Source organism: Daphnia pulicaria, chromosome 8 (assembly GCF_021234035.1).
Source record: "Daphnia pulicaria isolate SC F1-1A chromosome 8, SC_F0-13Bv2, whole genome shotgun sequence".
Taxonomy (NCBI): Eukaryota; Metazoa; Arthropoda; class Branchiopoda; order Diplostraca; family Daphniidae; genus Daphnia; species Daphnia pulicaria.
This window is the reverse complement of record NC_060920.1, coordinates 655,433-678,612: the sequence shown is the minus strand read 5'-3', so window position 1 is coordinate 678,612 and position 23,180 is coordinate 655,433. Positions and strand designations below refer to the sequence as shown.

Here is a 23,180-nt window from a genome sequence, read left to right as displayed (position 1 = left end):
AGAACCAAAAACTCCTTCAGTTGCCGAACAACACCACTTCCATAAATTTGAAGGTGCTTTTTTGATTGTTTCATTATTTTTCTTACAAGATTTTTGAAAAAAAGTTATAAATGAGTCTACCGTAACCCGGAATTTTTATATCTCGACGGTTCCGTTTAACATAAACAACAGAATTCAGTAAGGGAGAGGGGGGCTAGTTGTCAAGTGCATTTTTCTGAATTTTTTTTGAATTTTTTGAGTACACTACTGGTAAAATGAATGAATGGATCAGATTCAGATTTCAATTCTCTATGAATTGATCTTATTTGTTAACAATGTTCATTTACACGAAATTGTGAAATTGAGAAAAACTGCAAAAAAAGTCTGTCAACTTGCCCCACCTACGGGGTAAGTTGGCTGCTGACGATTCTGCATTGCTCCAAAATTTCTAGGTCGAATTTTGAAAACTTGCAACTCAGCATCTGGTGAGAAATCTGTATGACAACATGCCCCTCAAAAATTCTGACAACTAACTCCACAGGCTGCTTTTCGAACAAATACATTGATAACTAAATAACTTTTAATGTAGAAATGTCGGTTTTTTTTTAATAAGACAAACATTAATTCTCTTTTGCTAATGGGTTTTCTGACACTCTTAGAGTTTTATACTATGAGAAAAATAAAAAGTGCTGAGAGGCCCAAAAAAAACTTTCTTTTAGTTTTTTTTCTTTTTGTTATAACTCCTGTTGGAGAAGTCGTATACTTTGAAATTTTGTAAGAGCAATCTGGGTGTTGTCTTTCATATTTAGTGTAAAAGGCTTGATTTATCTTGGTCTGTAAGGGGTCTAACTAGCAAAACGCCAACTTACCCCATCTGCCAACTAGTCCCCCTCTCCCCTAAAATCGTAAATAGTAAACACCTAGCAAATATGTAAAAACAAATTTAAATACTATTTATTATAAATGTGGGTATGCTTTGCTTATTTGCTCCCAAGGACGTTTGACAAATGTCCTTTACAACCGCTAGATGCAGCTTCATATAAGTTACCCAAAATATTCGTGTTTGAATTTCAACGAAAGATTTCATGAGGCAACGGTTGGTAGCCGTATAGTCGTGTTTCTTAGTCCCGCCCATCTTTATGCCCTGAAGTATATACGAAAGAAGAAAGTAAGAGTTTGAGTATTCCCTGTCCTAGCCGCTCTTGGTGCCAGTTACCTGCTGGCTGGCGCACGGGTAGAAACGCAGTCATGAAATTCACGGTGAATTAATTATCAATATACACTTTCAGAATTGTTGAAAAATTGTTTGTTGCCTATGTTTTACATCAACACAGGCACTGGTTTCGCCTTCCGGACTACTGGCGATCTTTGTGGTCACCTCCGCCTACCCGAGACCGTTCCAAAACGGACAAGAGCAGAGACTGCTGTTAAACAACAAGACAAACGAGGATAATTTCGGTTGGTACGCTCCCATCGCAATGATACTCGCCCCGTTACCGACTAAAAGCAGAGCAGTCGGTAACATTCAGCACCAGCAGATTGATTTACTTCCGCATTACGGGCCAGCATCTGGATGGCATCGCTCTCCGTCCCATTGGTCGTCGTCGAATTCGCGTAATTATTACACGGCTCATTACGGTAAAACGCGAAACATTCCAGCTAAATAGTCGATAGAGTTGAGTTATTCAGCTGAAAGTATATATATAAAGGGAATCAACGGTTTTCATTCGCTCTTTCCGGTCGACCTTACCACGACGATTCTCACAAGTACCAATGGTCGCGAATGATGTGGTCGTTAATGAAGACGGGAGCCGTTTACTTGCCAAAGAAAGCCGTCAGCAATTTAAATGCAGTTTCAAATTCAATAAACAGGCGACCGATTGCGTCAGGTTGGTATACAGCATCAGACAATAAACGATTGCCTATAGATAACTTTTATTATTCATTGTGGATTTTTTTCCAACACGTTTACAGGTGGCATAGCTCAATCGAGAACGCCCCAAACTGTGGATAAGAATAAGAAACAAAGCCCTATTATTCCTTGGTTGATCAATCTAGCAGGGCCACCGGGAGTGCCAGGTATAACAAAGATGATTGAATAATAAAGACCAAATGTAAAAATGAATATATTGTTCAATGTTAACGCTTTAAGGTACCGATGGGCTTGACGGAGTCGACGGGAGAGACGGAAAGGACGGCAAAGACGGAACAGCTGGTGCGGCTGGTCCACCGGGAACTAAAGGAGATCCCGGTTAGTTATGTCAACATAACGAACTCGTGAGTGAATTCGAATCTAAAATATAGCATTGCCAAAAAAAACTTAAAGGTATACCCGGAAAAGATGGGCGTGATGGATTTACTGGGCAACCAGGAGGTATTGGCCCCATTGGTCCACCGGGACAACAAGGAATTCAAGGATTGAATGGGCCGCTAGGACCACCAGGAGTACCAGGTAATCAACGATTGAGATTTTACCCAGAACCTATATATGAAAGATTTCTTTTTTCCGTTTGCACCATTAACAATTTCAACTAGGGGAAAAGGGTGAAGACGGCAAGGACGGACGAGACGGGTCTGACGGAACTGATGGAAAGGATGGCACAAATGGAGGCCCTGGTCCCGCGGGTAAATTTAAAAAGTCGAGAAACCAAAATGACAAAATTCAAATTATTTTTTAAAAAGGTCCGCCTGGAACCGCTGGACAGGACGGAAAGGATGGACAGGATGGACAACCAGGAGTTGCAGGACCTATAGGTATAACTCTCTAATTTTACAGACCATATTTTATTGGCCATAAAAAATTGAGGGAAACGTTTTATTCTCCTATATTTAAAAGGACCTGCTGGGCAGGACGGAAAGGACGGAAAAGACGGCGAAGACGGCCAAAATGGCAAAGATGGCCAACCAGGATTGCCTGGGCCACCTGGTATAACCATTCACCGAAAAAAATCAAAATTTATTATTTCGTGTCGTAACATAAATAATCTTTATATGGCGTGCAGGTACTCCAGGAAAGGACGGAAAAGATGGCACCTCTGGAACTGCTGGGCAATCTGGGAAGTATGGACAAGACGGGCAAGACGGGCAAGCTGGTTCTCAAGGCGTTGTCGGCCCAGGAGGCACTCCTGGCACTGGTGGTACTCCAGGTCAAGATGGATCAGGTATAATATTCCATTGAAATTATTTGGAAGGAAACGGGAAATCGGGTTTATTTATTTTGCATCATATTAGGAGGCATTCCTGGTCTTCCGGGCACGGCTGGAACCAGTGGAATTCCAGGTTTCCCTGGTATCCCTGGATTGCAAGGAGAACCGGGTGATCCAGGCGCCGCTGGCCCGGCTGGGCCAGCTGGAGCGGCAGGAGCAGCTGGAACTGCAGGTTAGCGACGATTTTAATGTTTTAGGCAACATTCAACTGAACTAAAATTTTTTATTCGAATCTCACAGGTACAGGTGGGGCACCTGGATCTCCAGGGGCACCGGGAGCCCCCGGAGCCGCAGGACGTGGTTGAATAAATAAATGTCTTTATACTTGTTTCATTGTTGGTTTTTGTATTATCAAGCAGAGGCGATGATTGGAAATATTACTCAACTTATATTTATCTGAAAAAAAACTCTGTTGAAACTATTTCAAATGATCACCACAATAACAGTCACATATACATACGTATATAATAATAATAATGATAATAATGTATTGCATTTAATATTGAATAGCGCCTTTCCAAATCATGATCAAAGGCGCTATCAGCTCCGACAATATACATGGGGAAACTCAATTTTCATATGCCGTTCGAAACAAGAATGTTTTTAGCTTACAACGAAACTGTGTGAGAGAGAAAAGAGGAGAGTAAGGAAAAACAGCTAGTAAGCGAAGGTCGGGGGGTAAGGAATTCCAAATTCGAGGAGAGGCGACTGAGAATGCTCGATCGCCAAAGCTTTTCATGTCGCTGCGAGGGGTGAAGAGTAGGAGCTGGAGGAGGAGCGGGATTCACGGCCGGTGTCACGGATGCTGATTAGTGCACTGAGGTATTGTGGCACGAGACCAACTAGGCAACGGAACACTTGGACAGCAATCTTGAATTCGATGCACTGACACACTGGGAGCCAGTGCAGGGAGCGGAGAACTGGAGTGATGGATTCACGTCGGCTTACACCCATGATGAGACGAGCTGCTGAGTTTTGGACACGCTGCAACTTCGCCAGGCGAGTTGCGGGAAGACCAACCAGTAGAGCGTTGCCGTAGTCAATGTGGGACAGAACAAAAGCATGCACGAGCTGTATCACTGCAGGAAGAGAGAGGAAATTCTTTATTCTGGCGATTCGCCTGAGGTGAAAGTAGGACGATCTGCATGATGAATTGATCTGTTGCACCATTGTTAGGTGAGAGTCAAGTAGAACCCCCAGATAGCGGACCACAGGAGAGGGAATGATGCTGGCACCACCGACCACGAGAGGAATAGACGTAATGCGTTTCTTCGCTACATTGTCTTTTGAAGAGACTAGGAGAGCATCCGTTTTGTCTTCATTCAGTTTTAGGCGGTTGGCAGCCTGAAAGCTTGGCAAGCTGAAACAAGTACTTTTAAGCTATCTGTCGCGTACGGGACACTATCTCGGTCAAAAATCGAACTGATGAAATGACAATGAGCCTTCGTCTGCTACAAAATTTTTTTAGATTTTGCATGATTCACTAATTTGAACCTGAGAAACACAAACACACACAATCTTTAAAACTTTGTTCAATGAAATTAAGAGGCAATTCGTGCCACCAGTAGTAAGTTAAAGATAATATTTCAAAAATAGTTAAATGGGACCCAAAAAACCAAGAATTAGTCCGAATTGAATATTTGTTGTCACATTTTTTCCTTTTGATTTTACTACCATTAGCAAAAAGCGTGTGATTACATTTGAATATAATACCGTTAATGGCATTGGTAAACGAAATCTATCAACAAAATATTAATGTCTGATCTTTGTAACAAAAAAAATTTACTTACTATACTAAGCTGTCCTTTGCAATTCTTACAAATAGATGCATAGGTATTATCTATAAATCCAATTTCCACCAAGTATTTATATAAGTCCATGGGTGATAACGAACCACATATCATAACAAGTTGAAATGAAGTCCATCGAATTAATTCAAATGAAATGATTGATTTGATTTGTGACGGTTTTTTTTTACACTTTGTATAGAATCCATTAAGTCCAACTCTATAATTGTTTATAATTACACTAGTTGAAGGGAAAAATTGCCATGAACCATTAGACGACATCTTTCCAGAACAATGACAAAGTTGTAACTAACAAAATAATATCAACCCAGCACCAAGTTAACTTCCTTTATACTTTACTAAATAATTTTATTAATCTTATTTACATATAATCACATAAAAAGTTTGATCCAGTCCCGAACCACGACCCTCTAGTTCACTTATCCAGAACTATACCATTGAGCTACGAAATGTTATTTAAGGCCAGCATTCTTTGTCTTTATATCACCAAAATCAATATTGTACTAAATGGCAATGTTGCATTAATCTGGCAACGTTCATACAATTTGTTTTCAACCAGTACAATACCAAACTTCATCCGTGTCTGTTCATCCGCGGAGTTGTGCCATTAAGTATAGTATAAAGTATAATAAATCAGTATAATCCAATAATTGGTGTATTGAAGTAAAACTACCAGTTTCTATAGAGAATCATGAGGAATTAAGTAAAATCAAATTACAAAGTATAGTAAAAAGTTGGTTGTTAAAATAGGCTTTAACCCAGGATCTGAGATTCAAGGAAGGATCTCTTAGCCAGATTGATCATCTCGTGGAGATTCCGCTGCTCGCCATGCATGATTTGCTTATCAATTGTCAGGTTTGTCAGCTTCCAGCGCCTCTCCAGCCTCCTCACTTTTCTTCTAGCCGCATGGATCTCCTTATTGTCCCACGGATTATCTGGGCGAACAGTGAAGCATCTTTTGACCATTGGGGCGTGTGAGTCGAGAACACATGCAAGGCCGTTGCTGTACTGCAACAGAGCACTTTCACAGTCCCCAGCTGGGGACGTAAGAAGTGGCAGCTTAAGCAGGTCAGAGCAGAAGGAAGAAAAGTCGATTGACTTCAGCTTCCTGAACTCTACCTTCTTGACTGGGCGCAACGGGCGGTGTGCCTTGGCGCACCAATGGATCGCACGATGGTCACTGATGAAGTCGGATGTGGAACAATCGACTAGAAAGTTGTCCGACGATCTTGATAACACAAGATCGAGAGTGTGGCCACCGACGTGGCTAGAGTCAGACACATGCTGCTGAAGATCGAATGAGTCGATTAAAGAGAGAAATGACTGGCCCAGTTGACACGATTTGTCGTCTACGTGGATGTTAAAGTCGCCAACTATGAGAAGGAGACCGGGAGAATGAACCAGGAATTCAAGCAGACTTGCTTCATCAATAAACTGATTGGGTTTGTGGGAGGGTGGGCGATAGATAACGAGAAGCGTGAAGCACGTAGAGTTGGTGGTAAGGGATGCAGCAAGAAATTCGAACGAAAGAGCAACGAAGTCCAAGTTAAGTGGGCGAACGCGCACAGTATCGCGAAATATAATTGCAACTCCCCCTCTGCGCTTGCCTATTCTCGGCTTATGAAGTGACGAATAACCAGCCGGGCATAGTTCGCGTAAAATATCGTCTCCACTATCTTCACGAAGCCAGGATTCAGTAATGACGACTACATCAAGGTTATTACACACGATATGATGTTGAATAATATACATGTTGCACTGGGGTGCGTCCAAAGTCCAAAAAAGTTAGCTGAGATATCTAGGGTGAACGTTTAGACAGCCTGGTTATCCTGATTTCTTGAATTTCTATTGGCCCAACGTAAAGAATCGATTATTTGTTGTTTATTGTGTCCAATATTATTATCTATGTTGCCAAAGAACAGTATATGCAACAAAGAAAGTCAGGTGTCCCTGTGCTGCATGTACCCGTCATTTAAAAAAAACGCGGTCAAATTGACGACCTCGAGAAGTTTTTTGCATTTCATGATAACAACATGGATTTTGCTTCCATATTAATTGCATTGTGGCTTCGTAGAAAATCTGAAAATCTTTAATTTGAACTGTCTGGCAACAGTTTGATATTTTGCAAAGGGATGTCGACACTAACGACAAAGGAAGAAAAAAAAGTAGGGTAGGTAAAATACCTAAGAAAAAATGAAAACAAAAAAACAAAAGAACAAAGGCAGGCAAATTTAAATAATTTTCTTTTCTTTTATCTTCTGTTATCCCCTGTTGCCAAACTATCAGAATTTTTAAGCCGAAAATTCTTTTGAGCCAGCCAATGGCAGTCACTGAGGCGATCACGTGACAAGCTAGCACGTAGCTAGCCAGGCTGTCTAAACGTTCAACTTACATAGCCCAGCTAACTTTTTTGGACTTTGGACGCACCCCTGAATGGATCGAGCATTAACAAGGGCGCATTGTAAAAACTTTTTGACCGTCAAGCCTCTTCTCACCGATTTTCCGCTCCTTCTGCAACGCTTGGTTGGGCTGCGTGAGGCAATGCCCAAGGCTCTTACAGTAAACAATAAGCTGAATGGTAGTAGTGGTGGCACTAGTGGAGAATTGCGAGCAGAGAAAAACTGCTCGGCAGACAGCTGATTCGAGAAGCCCTGGGGCGACATGCCGGCAGGACGATAAACAAATGGGCACAGAAAGAAGCAGGAATAACTGAGAACGCCGAATGAAGTAACACGAGACACAGTAGAACAGTGGCTATTAAACTAACCAAAGTAAACAAAATTGGTACAAACGGAACACACAAAAAATGAGTTAAGAGTCGGGAGCTCTATTACGGTGCTGCCACTCAGGGCACTATCCAGCAGACGACCTATATATATGAAACATTCGATGAATAAAACTCTGTGGGTTCTTATAAGCAAGGTTAGCGTTAAAAATAATCAAATTTCGAGAATATAAAAGGATCGATATAGGAACAAATAACTCGTGTCATTCTACGACTTTATTTGATGTTCTAAAATAAATCGATAACGCTTAGTCATCCTGACAAACCTTACACGCGTCTAATTTTTACCCAGTCAGGAATCAGCAGAAACATTTCAAACTTTATTAACCTGTAAAGTTGACATATATAATTTCTGAGAAATTTATTTGTGTGCCAAAAATTGCCATTTTTAACGGACAAATAAATTCTTATCTATCAAAACTAAAGAAAAAAGGAGATTCATTGGTCGTCTGTTTTTGTTTACAGCAAAATTATAAATAGCTTTATAGCTATATCCTACCCCGCGAATATTGCGCGACGTAACGGTTGAAGATGGTTCGGATGTTTTTCGAAATGTCCCGCCTACAGACAAAACAGAGTCCCGCCCTATTCTCTTGCGGCTTCTCCTTGCTGAGATAAGAAAAAAGCAATTCAAATTCAGCATTCGGGCAGTCGACCGACCATCGACTCAGTTGGGTTTTCTTTTCGGTTTTGAAGTGTGTCCAGATCTGATCCACCAAGTTAACCATGAACACATTGGTCAACAAATTTTCTTCGTTCATCTTATTATTCGTTTATTTAAAAAATTTTTAAATTAAATTTTAGATGCCGGTCATTCTCGCTTTGTGGGCCACCACATCTCTTTCTTACCCGACGGATCTGATACAAAATGTTCAGCCGGAAGAGTCCGCCAATGTGACTAGCGACGACGAATTGAGCTGGTACAAGCCGGTTGCCGTCATCCTGAAACCCGCCACGCAGAGGGACTTTCAAGAGCTCCTTGAATCCGACAGAATGGACGAATTACTTCACCCGTCGTTCAGCAGGCCAGCATTTTACCAGCAGCGGCGTTCATCTTATTGGCCGTCGCCAGCCCAAGACTCTTGGGGAGAGTTTGGACCAGCAGAAGAATTTCCTCCTTATTACGAAGGCAGACATTACGAACGTCCAGACAGGTTAAGAGAAGCGTACAACAGGTTCGATTTACCTGAACATCTTCAGAGCAACTTGTTGTCGCTGGCGAGAATGGGGCTGGTGGCTATTCCAACCAAGGAAATCGGCGGTCGTAAAAATGACGCAACCGAAGAATTGAGTATAAAAATAACGAACTTATTTGGCTATTCAATTTTGATTGGTGTTGCTGTCAATGCGATTTTTGTTTTCTATTATTTACTATAGATGCCCAATCGCGGAGAGGACAGCTTCGTGACAAACCTGGACAAATCTATTACGGATATCCTAAGCCTGGAAAGAAGGACAAAGTGCCAGCGGCTTGGATGTATGATCTAATCGGTGCTCCGGGTCCGCCCGGCCCCATCGGGCCGCAAGGTTTGTCTTATATTTCAAATATTATCGTCCCTGTTGATTGTTTTATTATTCCTATATAACTTTTGGGGATTTGTTTCGCTTTAGGCAAAGACGGACTGAATGGCATTAACGGAATCAACGGCGTCGACGGGAAAGACGGCACAGACGGAGCGCAGGGTCTAATTGGTCAAACGGGACCGCAAGGGACGATTGGTATGTTTTAAAATGTAATTCGCGTTGAAATTAGTTCTGTTATTTTCGGAAATGTTTAGGGCCACCGGGAGTCAATGGCGTTAATGGTGTCCAGGGAACACAAGGAGCTACCGGTACGCCGGGTGCCCAAGGCGTCCAGGGAATTCAAGGAGCTGTTGGGCCACAAGGCATTCAAGGTCCCAAAGGTATAGGCTAACTATAGCTATACTAGCTATGTTCCTTGTAACTATTTCTTTTTTTTTTCAAATAATAAGGCGATGCAGGAGAGGGAGGAAAAGATGGAACGAACGGAGTCAACGGAAAGGACGGGACTCCTGGCACTGCTGGGCAGGCAGGTGCTGAGACATTTAAAAATAAATAATTTTCTGGTTGCATTTAACAGATAAGAATTAATCCATGCACTGCTTTAATATATTAGGCCCTCCAGGGACTCCCGGACAAAACGGACAGGATGGAAGAGATGGAGTGATTGGCCCATCCGGCCCACCGGGTAATATTTGAATTGCATTCGAATTGTAATTTGAAATATATATTATTATAAATTAATGAAGGTCCTGCCGGTACGCCTGGACAAAACGGAAAGGATGGAGTCGATGGCAAAGATGGACAGGACGGTACGCCTGGGCTTCCTGGACCCGCAGGTAATAATATTTATTGGGATGCTCTTATAGTTTAATTCGTTTTTATTGACATGAATGTTATTGTCATATAGGTCCTCCGGGTAAGGACGGTCAGGACGGAACTCCAGGAACATTCGGTCAAGCTGGGCAAGGTATAAATTGTTATCGATGCCCGTGTCAAGTGCTGTTATTGTATTGACAAAATTATTTTTCTTTCATATTTTAGACGGGCAAGACGGAACAGGTGGTGCGGCTGGGCCAGGAGGAGTTGCTGGAGCGCCGGGCGCAGCTGGAGCGGCTGGATCTTCTGGCGCCGGTGGACCAGGTAAAAATTCAATTCGACATTATTACTTTAAAAAATGTTGATTTAAAAAAAAAAAAAATGGTTTACTCAATTTCAGCTGGAACGCCTGGAGTTCCCGGAACGCCGGGAGCAGCTGGAGTACCGGGAGTACCTGGAGCAACGGGAAGATAAACTGAGAGATTTCTTTCAGCAAATTAAAAATTCCAACAACTTATTTCAGTTAATAATTTCACATTTAAAGAAAATGTCGATTTGTTTTATTTGGTTACGGGCAATGTTGGGAGATAATTTTACGGGGGGCAGTGTCAATGTTCTATGATCTATTCCAACCATGCAATACAAATTGAATTTCATGTTCTTTCGCGCTTTGATTTCACCCGCCAAATTTGAAATGTGTTATCACCTCCAATAAATAAGTTGGTGGTCTTTCAAAAGAATAGCCTAAGGAGCATATATCTTATAGATAACAATTCAACCTTCCAAACACATAACATAATTTCAAGACTTGTCTATTAATACATGTACCATCACTTATTTGAAAGATGTGAATGTGCTGATAATAATTGAAAGGAAATACAAATGGAATAAATATAAGCTGTCCAAAATCCAACCAAACTGACTTTCAACTTTTGACCGTGAAAGCGTGCGCACATTTGAACGACCACGTACGCATTGGCGACGTGTGCGCAAGGCATTGCTTCATCAGGGACCCACAACAGCGCCACCCAAAAAAGAAAAAAAAAGCTACACGGGCTATATTAAATACGGCGCGGGGTCATCTCAGGCGCGGTCGCTTCTTTATACACCCGAAGAAATTATAAGTATCCGAACGTCAAACCGATGTCAGACACCATCCAACTTGTGTATCTCTCTTGTGGCAATGGGCGCGGCTGGCATTACTTTGACCGTTGGACTCTCTGCTCCGGACTTGCATGGAAATGAAACGGAATCGGTTTGATGGCCCAATCAGTTGGGCGAATGAAAAAAGATCCGAAAAAAAGATCGGCATTCCCGATATTATATAGCGGAACTGTGAGTGATTTGTTTTGCGGACTCGTCTAGCGATGCGTGTTTGATCGTTATTCAGCAGCGGTCGGGCCCGGAGAAAGAGAGAGAGAGAGATATATAATCCTATATATGTTAATTTATGCGACCTTGCTAGACAGACAGACTGTACACGTATGTAGGATGAAAAACCGAAAAATAAAAACAGAGAAATCCAAACCAGCGCACTCGGCGTTTTTTTTTCCCCGGAGAGTTCACGCTCGGATGTTGCCCTTTTGCCTTGGACCATAAACGGACAGCAATGAAACCTCGCTAAATGCTGTGTATACCCGTTTTGATATTAAATGTTACATAGCTGACCTGCCGTACACTGAGTACAGAATATAATTAACGGACAAATAAATCCAGTCCAAAACGAGATGCTAATCAGTGAGATTCCGAGTGCGCGATGAACGATTTTCATACGTCATCCCGAAAGTCTGCCAACACCTGCACGAATATAACTGACGGGGGTTTTTAACGCGTGGGAAAAAAATGAAGATCCACGGCGTATATAGGTATAACATTTCCTGTCGTGAATTAGTGAAAGGCAGCATCAGCAGAGAATGAGCGATTCCTCTGGAAGACTTTTGGCTGCCAAAAATGAATGCGATTTACCGTTGGGTATGCGAAACAGAAGAATATGATGAATGATTACATGAATTTTGCTTTAGTCTAGTCGAGGAGACAAATATCCTAATATGGAATTTGCGTTCACAATAACAACGGAGAATTATTGTTATAGATCTTTGCATATAATTTCCCAGTGATGTTATTACAGTTATACAGGAATAAGCGGAACATTCTATATAATGGGCCTATATATGTTTTCCGAAACATTGATAAAGGAACACAAGGAATTTAAAGTGCTCTTATGGATTTTTGGAATCACTTATCGCTTTTCGAATGAATTTGATGATATACCAGCACAATTCCAAAATGACATGCTAATCACGCATCAGTTCATCTCATCACGTCTAGCGAAAACATATGCGCATTTACAATCTGCTGTAATGATATTCGTGTATAAATACGAGTTATATTATTCTTCTAAATTTCCCTGACTAATCAGTCATTACTCCGTCACTAAATAGAATCACTTTATAACGTCGTATAAGATTAATCCTTCAAGTTTATATCGTTTCTTTTATTTCTTTTCAAAATAATGCATTATTATTATTCGGTCGGTCTTATTTCGCATTCCGGCTTATCTTCTCCGCTTTCCTATTATAGCAGTTATATTAGCTCTTATATACCAACCCCCAGTCTGTATAGGGACTCGGAGTGTGTGCGTGAGCGGGAAGTTTGAACGTGCAAACTATTTGATAACACTTTTGGGGTTATATTATCTGGTTACGGTAGCACATATTCGTATTAGCTTTCCAGGAGGCACTTTGAACCTTTGAAAGCCCCTCAATCTGTCCAAGTCATCGTGAGCCAAGTGCTGGTCAACATATAGACACAGCACGGAAGTAAAATCTAAATGCGAGCGAAATTGATTTAAAAGAAAAAAAAAACTCGGACTCAAAAGTGATGTCTGAAGTAATACCAAATGCAATAAAGATCTGAGAAATTTTCAGGAATGACGTGGTTAATAAAGAATGTTGCGGGGGAATGCTAGCTGTGACGATTCGTCATCCATCCAGACAAATCGTGTAAAAAATAACAAGGTCTGGAATATGTCTTGCGGACATTCATGCCGTCATACATATGAGGCCACCGGACTTCATAATAAACTGAATGTTCAATGATATTTGCACTGTACCATGTATAGAACGTGATACAGCAGATGATGACCTGACGGTTCTTGCATTTGTCTTTCGACCAAACGCAATGGGCTATATGCTGGGCAGCAGTGCAGCATTGGAAATTTTTCTGACAAGTTCCTCAGCTCAAAGTGCAAAAAGGGGAACTCCTTTGTTGATGTCTTTTTAAATTTAAATTTTTTTTTTTTTTTTTTTTTTTTTTCAAAATGCCTTGAATTGCCCGAGCAACCTGGTTTTATTTTTTCTATTTATTTTTCTGGGAAGAAAAGATTGTCAGCACTATTGGACGAAGTTCAAGTTTTTTCGCTTGCTGTCTTTGAATTTTAAGGAGAAAAAATCAACATTCTGTATAAAGAGACTCTTCTATATAAGCGGACACCTGCGGTTGATTGCCCGGGAGTATCAATATTTATGTGTAGGTAATCGATCGCTCTGACTGAGATGGAGATGTGAAAATAAAACCCAAAACGGATAGCAAGTCATTGTGGATAATCGTAGTATACATTGTTTGATCAGATTTGCTTGCAAAAAAGAAAGAAATAAATAACGGAAACATTATTTTGTTTTTTTACTTTCTGGGAATGTTAAACTTTTTTTTTACGTATTCATTTCCTTTCGGAATAGGGAAGGGTCGCCTAGCGTGAGTCAGCGTTCGACCCGAACCACGAAACGATTTTGAAATTGTGTTCGTCAGTTGGACGATTGTTATCGTCCATGGACAATTTCAATCAGATTTTTTACTTATAAGAACTCGTGGCTGAAAATTGAACAGTCTGAATTGACTACCCCCCTGTGGTAGGACGAAATCGACTTAACAACTCAACCCAATCAATTTTCTGTGAGAACTTCTTGAGCTCTATTATTAGTATAAAGCTCCTATATAGCTTTTAGACCAGCGCGATATCAATCGCGGCAATATAGTGATGTATCAAATAGAATTATTCACTCTGACTCCGTCTGCCGCGAGCTGTCATTCTTTCGACTATTTATCGCCGCGGGAGTTATATAATTTACTACGTATATTATATTAGGTAGGGCCTACACACTAAATCCAAGGATATTTACTTAGGATCACTTATAAGTTACGAATTGGAAACAATTACTTATAAGTGATGACCACTTACTTGTTCAGTAGATACTATACTTAATTGTTAAGTAACACCTATTACTACTTATAATTTAAGTCATAGTAGAGAAAACTTATAGATTAAGTAGGTGATACGTGGAGCGTGGACGTGGAACGGACATAAGTTCCACTCAGTAGAAATAAATATTTATTTACCATCTCTAACTCTTCCTCTACCATTTCTTTTATATTTCCTTCTTTATTTCGTATTAATTCATATTTGAAAGTTTTTTCATTGAAAGAAATTTAGACTTTACCGAGATTTGAACCCGTAACGACTTGGTGGAACCCCAGTACTTTACCATCAAGCCATTAGTTAGATAAATATATCAAGTCAGTCTTGGGACATATTCTTACGAGTATTCTTATAAGTCTTTGAAATCAGCCTTCGTTCGCAATAAAGGCACATTTTCATGAGAATCCGAATAATTCTTTTTAAAATTACAAATCAATTCAATTACAAACTAAAGTCGTCTGCAGACGACTTTACACACTAAATCCGGAGGTATTTACTTAGGCCAACTAAGGAAGTAACGCCGGTTTACTAAGTAAACAATAAGTAACGAATTTTAATTACTTCAACAAACTATAGTTTGTTATTGTAAAGTCAGGGTTGTCACGCAACTTATTTTGTGAGTTACTAAATTTGAGTTTCCAAAAATAAGTTGGCTTTCTGTACTTATTCCAAAAATAAGTTGGCTTTCTGTTCGTATTCCTGACATTTAAGTAACGAATCTTTACTTGTCTTTAAGTATATAACATATTTACCAAGGAGTATATATTTTACTTACGCAGTAACTATTATTACTTAGCTAAGTAATTAAAATTTGTTACTTATTGTTTACTTAGTAAACCGTTACTTCCTTAGTTGGCCTAAATAAATACCTCCGGATTTAGTGTGTGAGATGGAGATGTGAAAATAAAACCCAAAACGGATAGCAAGTCATTGTGGATAATCGTAGTATACATTGTTTGATCAGATTTGCTTGCAAAAAAGAAATAAATAAATAACGGAAACATTATTTTGTTTTTTTACTTTCTGGGAAAGTTAAACTTTTTTTTTACGTATTCATTTCCTTTCGGAATAGGAAAGGGTCGCCTAGCGTGAGTCAGCGTTCGACCCGAACCACGAAACGATTTTGAAATTGTGTTCGTCAGTGGACGATTTCAATCAGATATTTCACTTATAAGAACTCGTGGCTAAAAATTGAACAGTCTGAATTGACTACCCCCCTGTGGTAGGACGAAATCGACTTAACAACTCAAGCCAATCAATTTTCTGTGAGAACTTCGTGAGCTCTATTATTAGCTGTATAAAGCTCCTATATAGCTTTTAGACCAGCGCGATATCAATCGCGGCAATATAGTGATGGATCAAATAGAATTATTCACTCTGACTCCGTCTGCCGCGAGCTGTCATTCTTTCGACTATTTATCGCCGCGGGAGTTATATAATATACTACGTATATTATATTAGGTAGGGCCTATATTACCCACATATGTATAGCCAATTCTTATATAGAAAAAGACATGCGCATTTTAGTGTAAAAAATATATTTGCTTTGCACAAAGTGGTGCGAAAAGTAAACGGCAGTATCCGACCCTTTCAAAAGTCCCGTTGACCGTGAGAAAAAAAATCACGCTTATCTCATGGTAATATAGCTAATATAGACGCATGCATGTATAATAATAGTCTGTCTATAGAAGTGATGGTCCGTCTGGAGCCGATCGGATGTTCGGATGAGGTTTTCAACGTCAAAATATGAAACGTGACGTGAATATAAAATAAAGAAGAGAAAGGAAAGAAAACCAAAATTTCACGGGAAATTTTCAATAGGTCTATAGCCATAAGCTTGGCAATAATCTATACGTAATGGGAGACTATTATGAAAGTTAATGGCGTGACCGTAAACGCGATATACACGTTACGCGGCCATTAGAAAATCCCTATTTTGGCCGCACCCGGTTGACCATTTTGTAATGTCATAATAAATTCTGTATTTACGCTTGACATTTACTACACATTTTATTACGTAACTATTCATACTGGCAGACAACTTAATAGCTCATTTAACTCGCTAGATTTAAATTCACTTTTTCCCAAGTCTAATAAATATATATATATTACGTCAGCTATTGCGATTATTTCATTTCTCGGTTCAACTCGGTACACATAATTTATTTTTTTCTTTGATTCCTGCATCGTCCTCTTTATTTACATTTTACGGGGCGTATGCCAGTTTTTAATTACTTTCTCGCGATTTGTTGGAAAGAGGCGTACCACCTGGAATGCAAAATAAGTATAAAATCGTATAAAATTCCAGCAAATCCCCTTCAACAGTGTACAGTGAGTAGACAGAGATAACTTGCGCACAGGAGATGGAAATGTACAGATAGGCTATTATAAACCAAGAATTAAAAATAAAAGTCTAGCCAGGGGAGAAAAGATGGAAAAAACAATTTCACTCCATTTTGTTTATTATGTGGGGTCGGGTGCGGCCGGGAGCATCCACACACACAGAATTTGAATAATAAAAAAAATGATAAGACCCAGTTTTTTCTCACGCACACATTCTCCTTGTGTACATTTTGTGTAATAGATTGGCAATCACACCTTAGCACAGTTCTCCACATTTTTCTGACTGCAGCAGCAGCACTGTGTTAAACCACGTCTAGACTACTCTAGACAGCACCTGAGAGCAGTCACTGGGCTATATTACGTATTACGCGCTCAAAGTCGTTGGCCTGTGCCAAACGCATGAAAATTACACAGACATGTGAAAATAAATGTTATAATAAATGAGGCCATCGATCCCGCATCAGTGACCAAAAATGGGTCTCTACCCGATTTAGACTAGAGAGATAATTAAGCTCAATGCCTTTTGAGTTCGGGGAATCACGCGGAGAATCGTAATAATTATCCTGCGTCATCTTCGACGGGGGCTCGTTGAGCTTGTAACAAATTGCTATTTTAATCTTATTCCAAGATCGTGAAGATATGAAGGAAATGCTGGTAGATACACATCATTATCTGCTGTGCCTAGATCCAGCTATGCATATAGCATGCTCTTATATAAATCCGCCTGTAGACTAATAATATCCAGTCTCAAAATCAAACGCCCAAGTTGTTATCAGAGGCCATCAATTTATTGGGAATAATTCGATTTATTACAGAGCTCGGAAGAGTTATTATAAAGCGATTGGAATTTCAGATGTGCAGTATGTTTTTTGTCGCCATCTGGAAAATGTTATCTAACCCTATACAGCAGCATCCAGCAGCATTTCTAAAAAGGCGCCACAATGCGGCGTTCGACGTGAACTATTCACCCAAAAAATCCGAGATCCGAGAAGAAATGACAAACCAATCGGAATGCCGATAGATAAGGTTCTATTTTTGAGCCACCCAAAAAATCAAATCGCTGTAGAAGAATAAATGGACTTTGCTGGTTGCTTCTAAAAAGCTACTTCTATATAGCGATAGCGCTCTATGTATAACGCATTACAGTTATCCCATGCAGAAAAGCCTCGATCATCAGTTATTCTAAAAAAGGGAGGATGGCATTTAGATTGAAGAGGAAAACCGTGAAATATTTCACGCTGCTTCTTTTTCCTGAAACCCACCCATACGTCTGATATTAATCGCCTGTATAGTCAAATTCGGACAGGCTCCGGTGACTCGAACAAATTGCGAGAGCTTTGCGTGTGTTTATCTCTGGAATATGTTTTGATGAATGGGACCATTGGGAGTGAAACAAATATCCCGCGGGAATTTTCTCGCTCTTGTCAATTCTTCTAACTGTCATTTGTGTAAAATTTGCGCATTTTAATGGTGACGATGCAGAACTGAGCACACATAGTGCAGATAGTGCAGAATTAAATTACGGGTATATACAGCTATATGCAGATTCTGATTCCAATCCGGGAACTGGTATAAACAATCAAATACCGGTTGCTGGGTGGAAACGCAGTTGCTATGCAAAGAGTAAAGTCTACAATCAGCCAGATCTTTCGACAAAAATTCGGTAGATGGCTAGATGATTGTTTGAATGAATTATAACGGCGCGAGCTTTTGAATTTGAAAGCTCTCATTCGACTATGTCTTATTCAGCGCCATATCTTGATTATACAAAAATACCATTTACCTTGCCCCATACATTAATGTTCTCTCCGACAATTATTTTTCTAGACTCTAAAATATTAACTTCAACCCACCTAATGTCCTTGTGTGTGCAGGTGTATGGGCATATGTAAGCTTAAAAGTAAATCAAAATGGTCGATTCACATGCGGATTCTATCGGCAATGATAGTATAATAAAAATGGCACAACACGGAAAACTAAATTCTAAACCTAAAAATAAATGGTTTAGGTTCACCGGGTTCGTCGGGTATACGCCAGGTTTGCTTATTGGTACAGAACAAATTTCACAATTTCTTAAACGTAAAAAAATCGTACACTATATTGATATATAGGCTACTCGCTTCTGCTGAGTGCTACATAGGCAACGATATCTAAAAATTTGAACCGGACTATGTATTTGGACTACAGTGAGTTTGCCTGCGTGTGTAAATCCACTCTATTTCACCTGGTAATCATTCACTGTATAATAATAATATAGGTACGACTTTTTTTTGTCTTCCTATTCTCGTGTGTGACGGCATTTGCTTTTGGGGCTCGGCGGGGGACGGCGAGTGAACCTTCAACATTTTTTTCTTCTTCCTTAACCTGTTTTCCTTTATTCGAAATGCGCATCCTTCTGAAATAGGACATGAATGTATACAGGACAGAACAGCTGAACAAAAAATTACGATTTTACGTGTTGTATAGAGACTTGTATATGGAGATAAAAGTAAAAATTTAATTCGTGTAACATTCGGAATTTTCGATACAAGTCCTTAAATAAAAATACGAGAGTCGTCTCACGCCTTCCTTTCCGCTCGTTAAAAATTTTAAATTGTCGTGTTCGGACTCGCGTGTCCACAATCTCGAAATCGCCATTGCAGATTTTTTATTGCGTGGTCCCCGCGCAATGTTTAGAGTCTGCAAAATTTTTTGAGAGTCTCTTTCCGAGCTTCTCCTTTTCTGACCAAATGCGGAAGAGAAAATACACACACGGCTATAGTTATTATTAGATATCTTCCGCAATCGCGGAAACACTTAAATCGCATTTTATTACGCTCTTGCGGAAAGATAAAAAACATTCTAAAAATCGGGAAATAACAAAAATCGTAAAAGAAAAGAATCCCAATTTTGGGTCCGCCGACGACTAGTTGCGCGCGGGAATTCAAATGTCACTCGAAAGAAAATGATTTGGCGTTAAAGGCAAAGCTTTTGTTACATGTCGATTAGACTTGCGTTCACTTAACGGTTAAAGGTTATGCGTCTACACGCCAGGTAGTTCGTCCGTGCTTTGAGTTTGTAAAAAAGTTCACGCCCAAAGCTGAAAATTGTGAACAGTGCAGCGGGAGAGAGACGTTGTTGTATATGCTGACCTAACCCACTTTGCATCCCGCCTTCGGGGACCTACGAAAGCTCAGAAGAATAAAAAAAAAAATAAAAAAAATACCTACGGGATTCTTATTGTTAAGAAAAAAAGAAAATAATAAAGGTGACGAACGCTTTAGTCTAGCGCTTTCTATTTGAACTCGGCGTGAGTGGGCTCACATCAGTCCCCGAACTGAGCTGACGGGCGCCAGTAGTGATGGCGTTTGCAACGTGATAAATCTGCTGGACTTGAACGAAAACATCTCGGACGAGTAGATTTTATTTTCGCTGCTCAAGTGATCGCCAACAACATGAAGTTTCTGGTAAATCGACATTTTGTTGTTTTTCATCAATGAAAGTCTATTCTTTTTTTTATTTAATTGCCTCTGTGTTATTTTTTCGTGTCGCAGTTTGTTGTTGGACCTTTAGTGTACTTGGTAGCGGCTTATTTGGCGTTCCCAACGGGCAACTCGACAGTTATTGACAGCCGGGCAATTCATTTGACTCGATCCAGTCGCTCTTATTTCCCTTACCAACTTAGGGGACACTATTACAGACAGGAATTACATCCCGGACGAGTTTACAGATATCCGAATTATTTTCACGATGATGGATATCCATCGCTTCACTCTTGGCCACCACCAGTCCGGTCTCATTACGATATGTGGGACCATCCGTCGCGGGTAATCGTCAATTACGGTAGGGGTTCCAACAATGCGCAATGTGGATATACCAAAGTTAAATTTTTGCTGGGCCTAATTTGTTCTCAGTTGATTAGGCCATCGCCGTCCCGTTTCCAGCCGTGAACAATCCAAAAGTAAAGGAGAATGGTCGAGGATACTGTCGTCCATGGGTCAAACGGGTCTGGTGGCTTTGAAGAAGAGCAGCGTCACCGGATTGCGCATTAATTATCCGCTAATAGAACACGACGACGACGACAAATTGGAGTGCCAAGATTTGAATTCGTTCAATTTAGGCGGAATAGCCGAAGCCAGGAGGCCCATCTGGCCGGCGGCTAATAACCAAACTAGAAGAAGAAAACCCAATTCAAAAAATCGCAAACCTTCTGGTTTCGTTCGGGATGAAGACGATGAGGAGGATCATCATCAGCATTATTATCACAAAAAGAAACAATCCAGTGGCTTTGGTTTGCCGTGGTTCTTCAACTTAATGGGGCCACCAGGTATAAGTCCAAATTAATTTCCATTGACGGTGTAAAAGCGCATCAAGCAATTGAATATTAATTAGGGCCACCAGGGAAAGACGGACGAGATGGAATGCCCGGCATGCTAGGAACTCCTGGAGTGCAAGGGCCCCAAGGATTGCAAGGTGTTCAGGGTTCTTCCGGCGTTCAGGGCGTTCAGGGGCCGCCAGGAGTTCAAGGATCACAAGGGCCGCCGGGTGCTCCCGGCGTTTCAGGTATTCGCGACTCGGTCACTTTTTGTTCCAGCAATCTTTTAATTTTAAAATTTGGATAAAAGGGAGAGACGGAACTGATGGAAAAGACGGACGAGATGGAGTCGAAGGCAAGGATGGAAAAGATGGACAAGACGGAGCTCCCGGCCTGACAGGTAATAATTTATAATTTTTATCAGAATTCCATCACATCTGTTAAAATTTTAACAAAATTACGAAACAGGATTATCTGGAACAAATGGGCAGGATGGAAAAGATGGTCGAGACGGGCAAGATGGAGCTCAAGGTCCACCGGGATCGCCGGGCGAAAACGGCAAGGACGGCCAGGATGGCAGAGATGGCCAAAACGGAAAAGATGGACAGGACGGAGCTCCGGGACCGCCAGGTAAAGGATTTGAATTGCCCATTCACCAGCAGACAACTTAAATAATTGGAATTTTGATATAGGGCCACCGGGGCAAGACGGAAAGGACGGCAGTGACGGCACAGCCGGCCAATTCGGCCAAGATGGTACGGATGGACAAGAAGGTCAAGATGGACAAACAGGAGCTCAAGGTATATGGACAATGTTATACGATTATAAATATCAGTCTACATCTTATGTTTCATGTCAAGGTCCTGTTGGGCCAAGTGGCACGTCCGGTAAAGACGGAACGGACGGAAAAGGTAAATCTAATATGCCTTTTCGATACAGTCGTCAATATTTAAAATTTTACTTTAACCATTAAAAAAAATTAAAGGCGGAGATCCGGGACTTCACGGCCAACATGGAACGGCCGGCGATAACGGAGATCCAGGCACTCCTGGACTACCTGGCGAGTCTGGCGAACCCGGAATTCCAGGAGCGGTTGGTCCGGAAGGAACTCCTGGCACTGGAGGAACACCAGGCACAGGAGGTACCCCTGGCAGTCCGGGATCACCGGGATCGCCCGGTAGTCCAGGTAAGCTCAATAATTAGTCGAGCTGAAATGTCGTCACATTTTGTAATTTTGAAAACCAATTTGAATTTCAGGTTTGCCGGGTGTGAATGGAATACCGGGAGAGGCCGGGCCGGCAGGTCAAAATGGAATTCCCGGAAGTCCCGGAGTGCCTGGAGTTGGTTAAATTTAGTCCGCACCATTTGTTGCTAATTGCTTGAATAAATCATTATATTGTTAATTTATATTTCTTCTCCAAAAGAGATACCAAAAACTTGTACCAGTTATTATTAGAAATTTATCAAAAATACATTTGGCAATGAAGATGGAGAATTTATTCTTTTATGCGCTCATTTTCTTTTGACAAAATAATAAAAATTTAAAAATACAGCGATCGATGATATCTGAATGGTTGATCAAGTTGCCACAATCATTATTACAAGCTGTACAATTACACGGAAAATGAGATAGCAAATAATTAAATTTAAATAACGTCTAATTCCTCAAACTTGCTAGTCCGTCCTGGAAGCCGAATTCTTTTACCAGCTGTTCGGCGTCGTAGAGAACGTCAAAGACTTACCGAGTCAGGAACGAGTTACCGCGGTCCGCGGAGAGCGATCCTGTTGAGCCGCTGGATGCACCGCCAGGTGGCTTTGAAATGTTCCAGGATGACCTTGCCGTTTGCGGCCAGATCCTTCTCCAGCACTTTGATGAGATCTCGACCCTTGGACTTGATGTCCTTCCACTTGATTTCGGCTTCGTTCCTTTCGATTTTGCCGAGATTCGGCGAGACCTTGGTCACCTTCTCAATCAACACCCAGCGGTAGGGCTGGTTCGAGGGCATAAACAAATTGCACTGATCCGGGCAGACGGAGCAGTAGCCGGTGACGCGTAAAGATCCTCCGAATTGAAATGTCCGTCCTCGACCGGTTCCTCCTTGAAGAACGCGTCGTGGCACGTGACGTAGCAGCAGTTGCAGTTGTAGACCCACTCTCCGGCCAGAAGCTC

General features: G+C 40.9%; 3 protein-coding genes across 5 annotated transcripts in view; all 3 read left to right on the top strand.

Moving 5' to 3' along the window:
• LOC124312357 (collagen alpha-1(I) chain-like) overlaps nucleotides 1–22,498 on the top strand; it is a 1,404,094-nt gene extending 1,381,596 nt beyond the window's left edge. Inside the window, exons 1-10 of one of the 3 annotated variants that reach the window (XM_046776853.1) lie at nucleotides 20,038–20,162; nucleotides 20,250–20,538; nucleotides 20,618–21,022; nucleotides 21,088–21,258; nucleotides 21,321–21,410; nucleotides 21,479–21,640; nucleotides 21,703–21,810; nucleotides 21,871–21,921; nucleotides 21,996–22,196; nucleotides 22,268–22,498. In XM_046776853.1, coding sequence (XP_046632809.1) covers nucleotides 20,151–20,162; nucleotides 20,250–20,538; nucleotides 20,618–21,022; nucleotides 21,088–21,258; nucleotides 21,321–21,410; nucleotides 21,479–21,640; nucleotides 21,703–21,810; nucleotides 21,871–21,921; nucleotides 21,996–22,196; nucleotides 22,268–22,359 — 1,581 coding nt within the window. In that variant the 5' untranslated portion in view covers nucleotides 20,038–20,150 and the 3' untranslated portion in view covers nucleotides 22,360–22,498. Of the gene's footprint in view, nucleotides 1–20,037; nucleotides 20,163–20,249; nucleotides 20,539–20,609; nucleotides 21,023–21,087; nucleotides 21,259–21,320; nucleotides 21,411–21,478; nucleotides 21,641–21,702; nucleotides 21,811–21,870; nucleotides 21,922–21,995; nucleotides 22,197–22,267 lie in introns of those variants that run through there. The other 2 variants (XM_046776854.1, XM_046776855.1) reach the window with 2 other exon arrangements.
• On the top strand, nucleotides 1,159–3,636 carry LOC124312373 (collagen alpha-1(I) chain-like). Its single transcript, XM_046776872.1, has 12 exons — nucleotides 1,159–1,239; nucleotides 1,314–1,617; nucleotides 1,689–1,868; nucleotides 1,954–2,058; nucleotides 2,132–2,230; nucleotides 2,306–2,431; nucleotides 2,515–2,604; nucleotides 2,662–2,733; nucleotides 2,816–2,905; nucleotides 2,982–3,140; nucleotides 3,211–3,357; nucleotides 3,426–3,636. The coding sequence occupies exons 1-12, from the start codon at nucleotides 1,228–1,230 to the stop codon at nucleotides 3,488–3,490; spliced, it is 1,449 nt and encodes a 482-aa protein (XP_046632828.1). The 5' UTR covers nucleotides 1,159–1,227; the 3' UTR covers nucleotides 3,491–3,636.
• LOC124312383 (collagen alpha-2(XI) chain-like) lies at nucleotides 8,429–10,752 on the top strand. Its single transcript, XM_046776886.1, has 11 exons — nucleotides 8,429–8,516; nucleotides 8,583–9,069; nucleotides 9,156–9,305; nucleotides 9,390–9,497; nucleotides 9,557–9,682; nucleotides 9,752–9,832; nucleotides 9,916–9,987; nucleotides 10,049–10,138; nucleotides 10,210–10,269; nucleotides 10,344–10,442; nucleotides 10,519–10,752. The coding sequence occupies exons 1-11, from the start codon at nucleotides 8,505–8,507 to the stop codon at nucleotides 10,590–10,592; spliced, it is 1,359 nt and encodes a 452-aa protein (XP_046632842.1). The 5' UTR covers nucleotides 8,429–8,504; the 3' UTR covers nucleotides 10,593–10,752.
• Nucleotides 22,499–23,180: the final 682 nt, after the last annotated feature.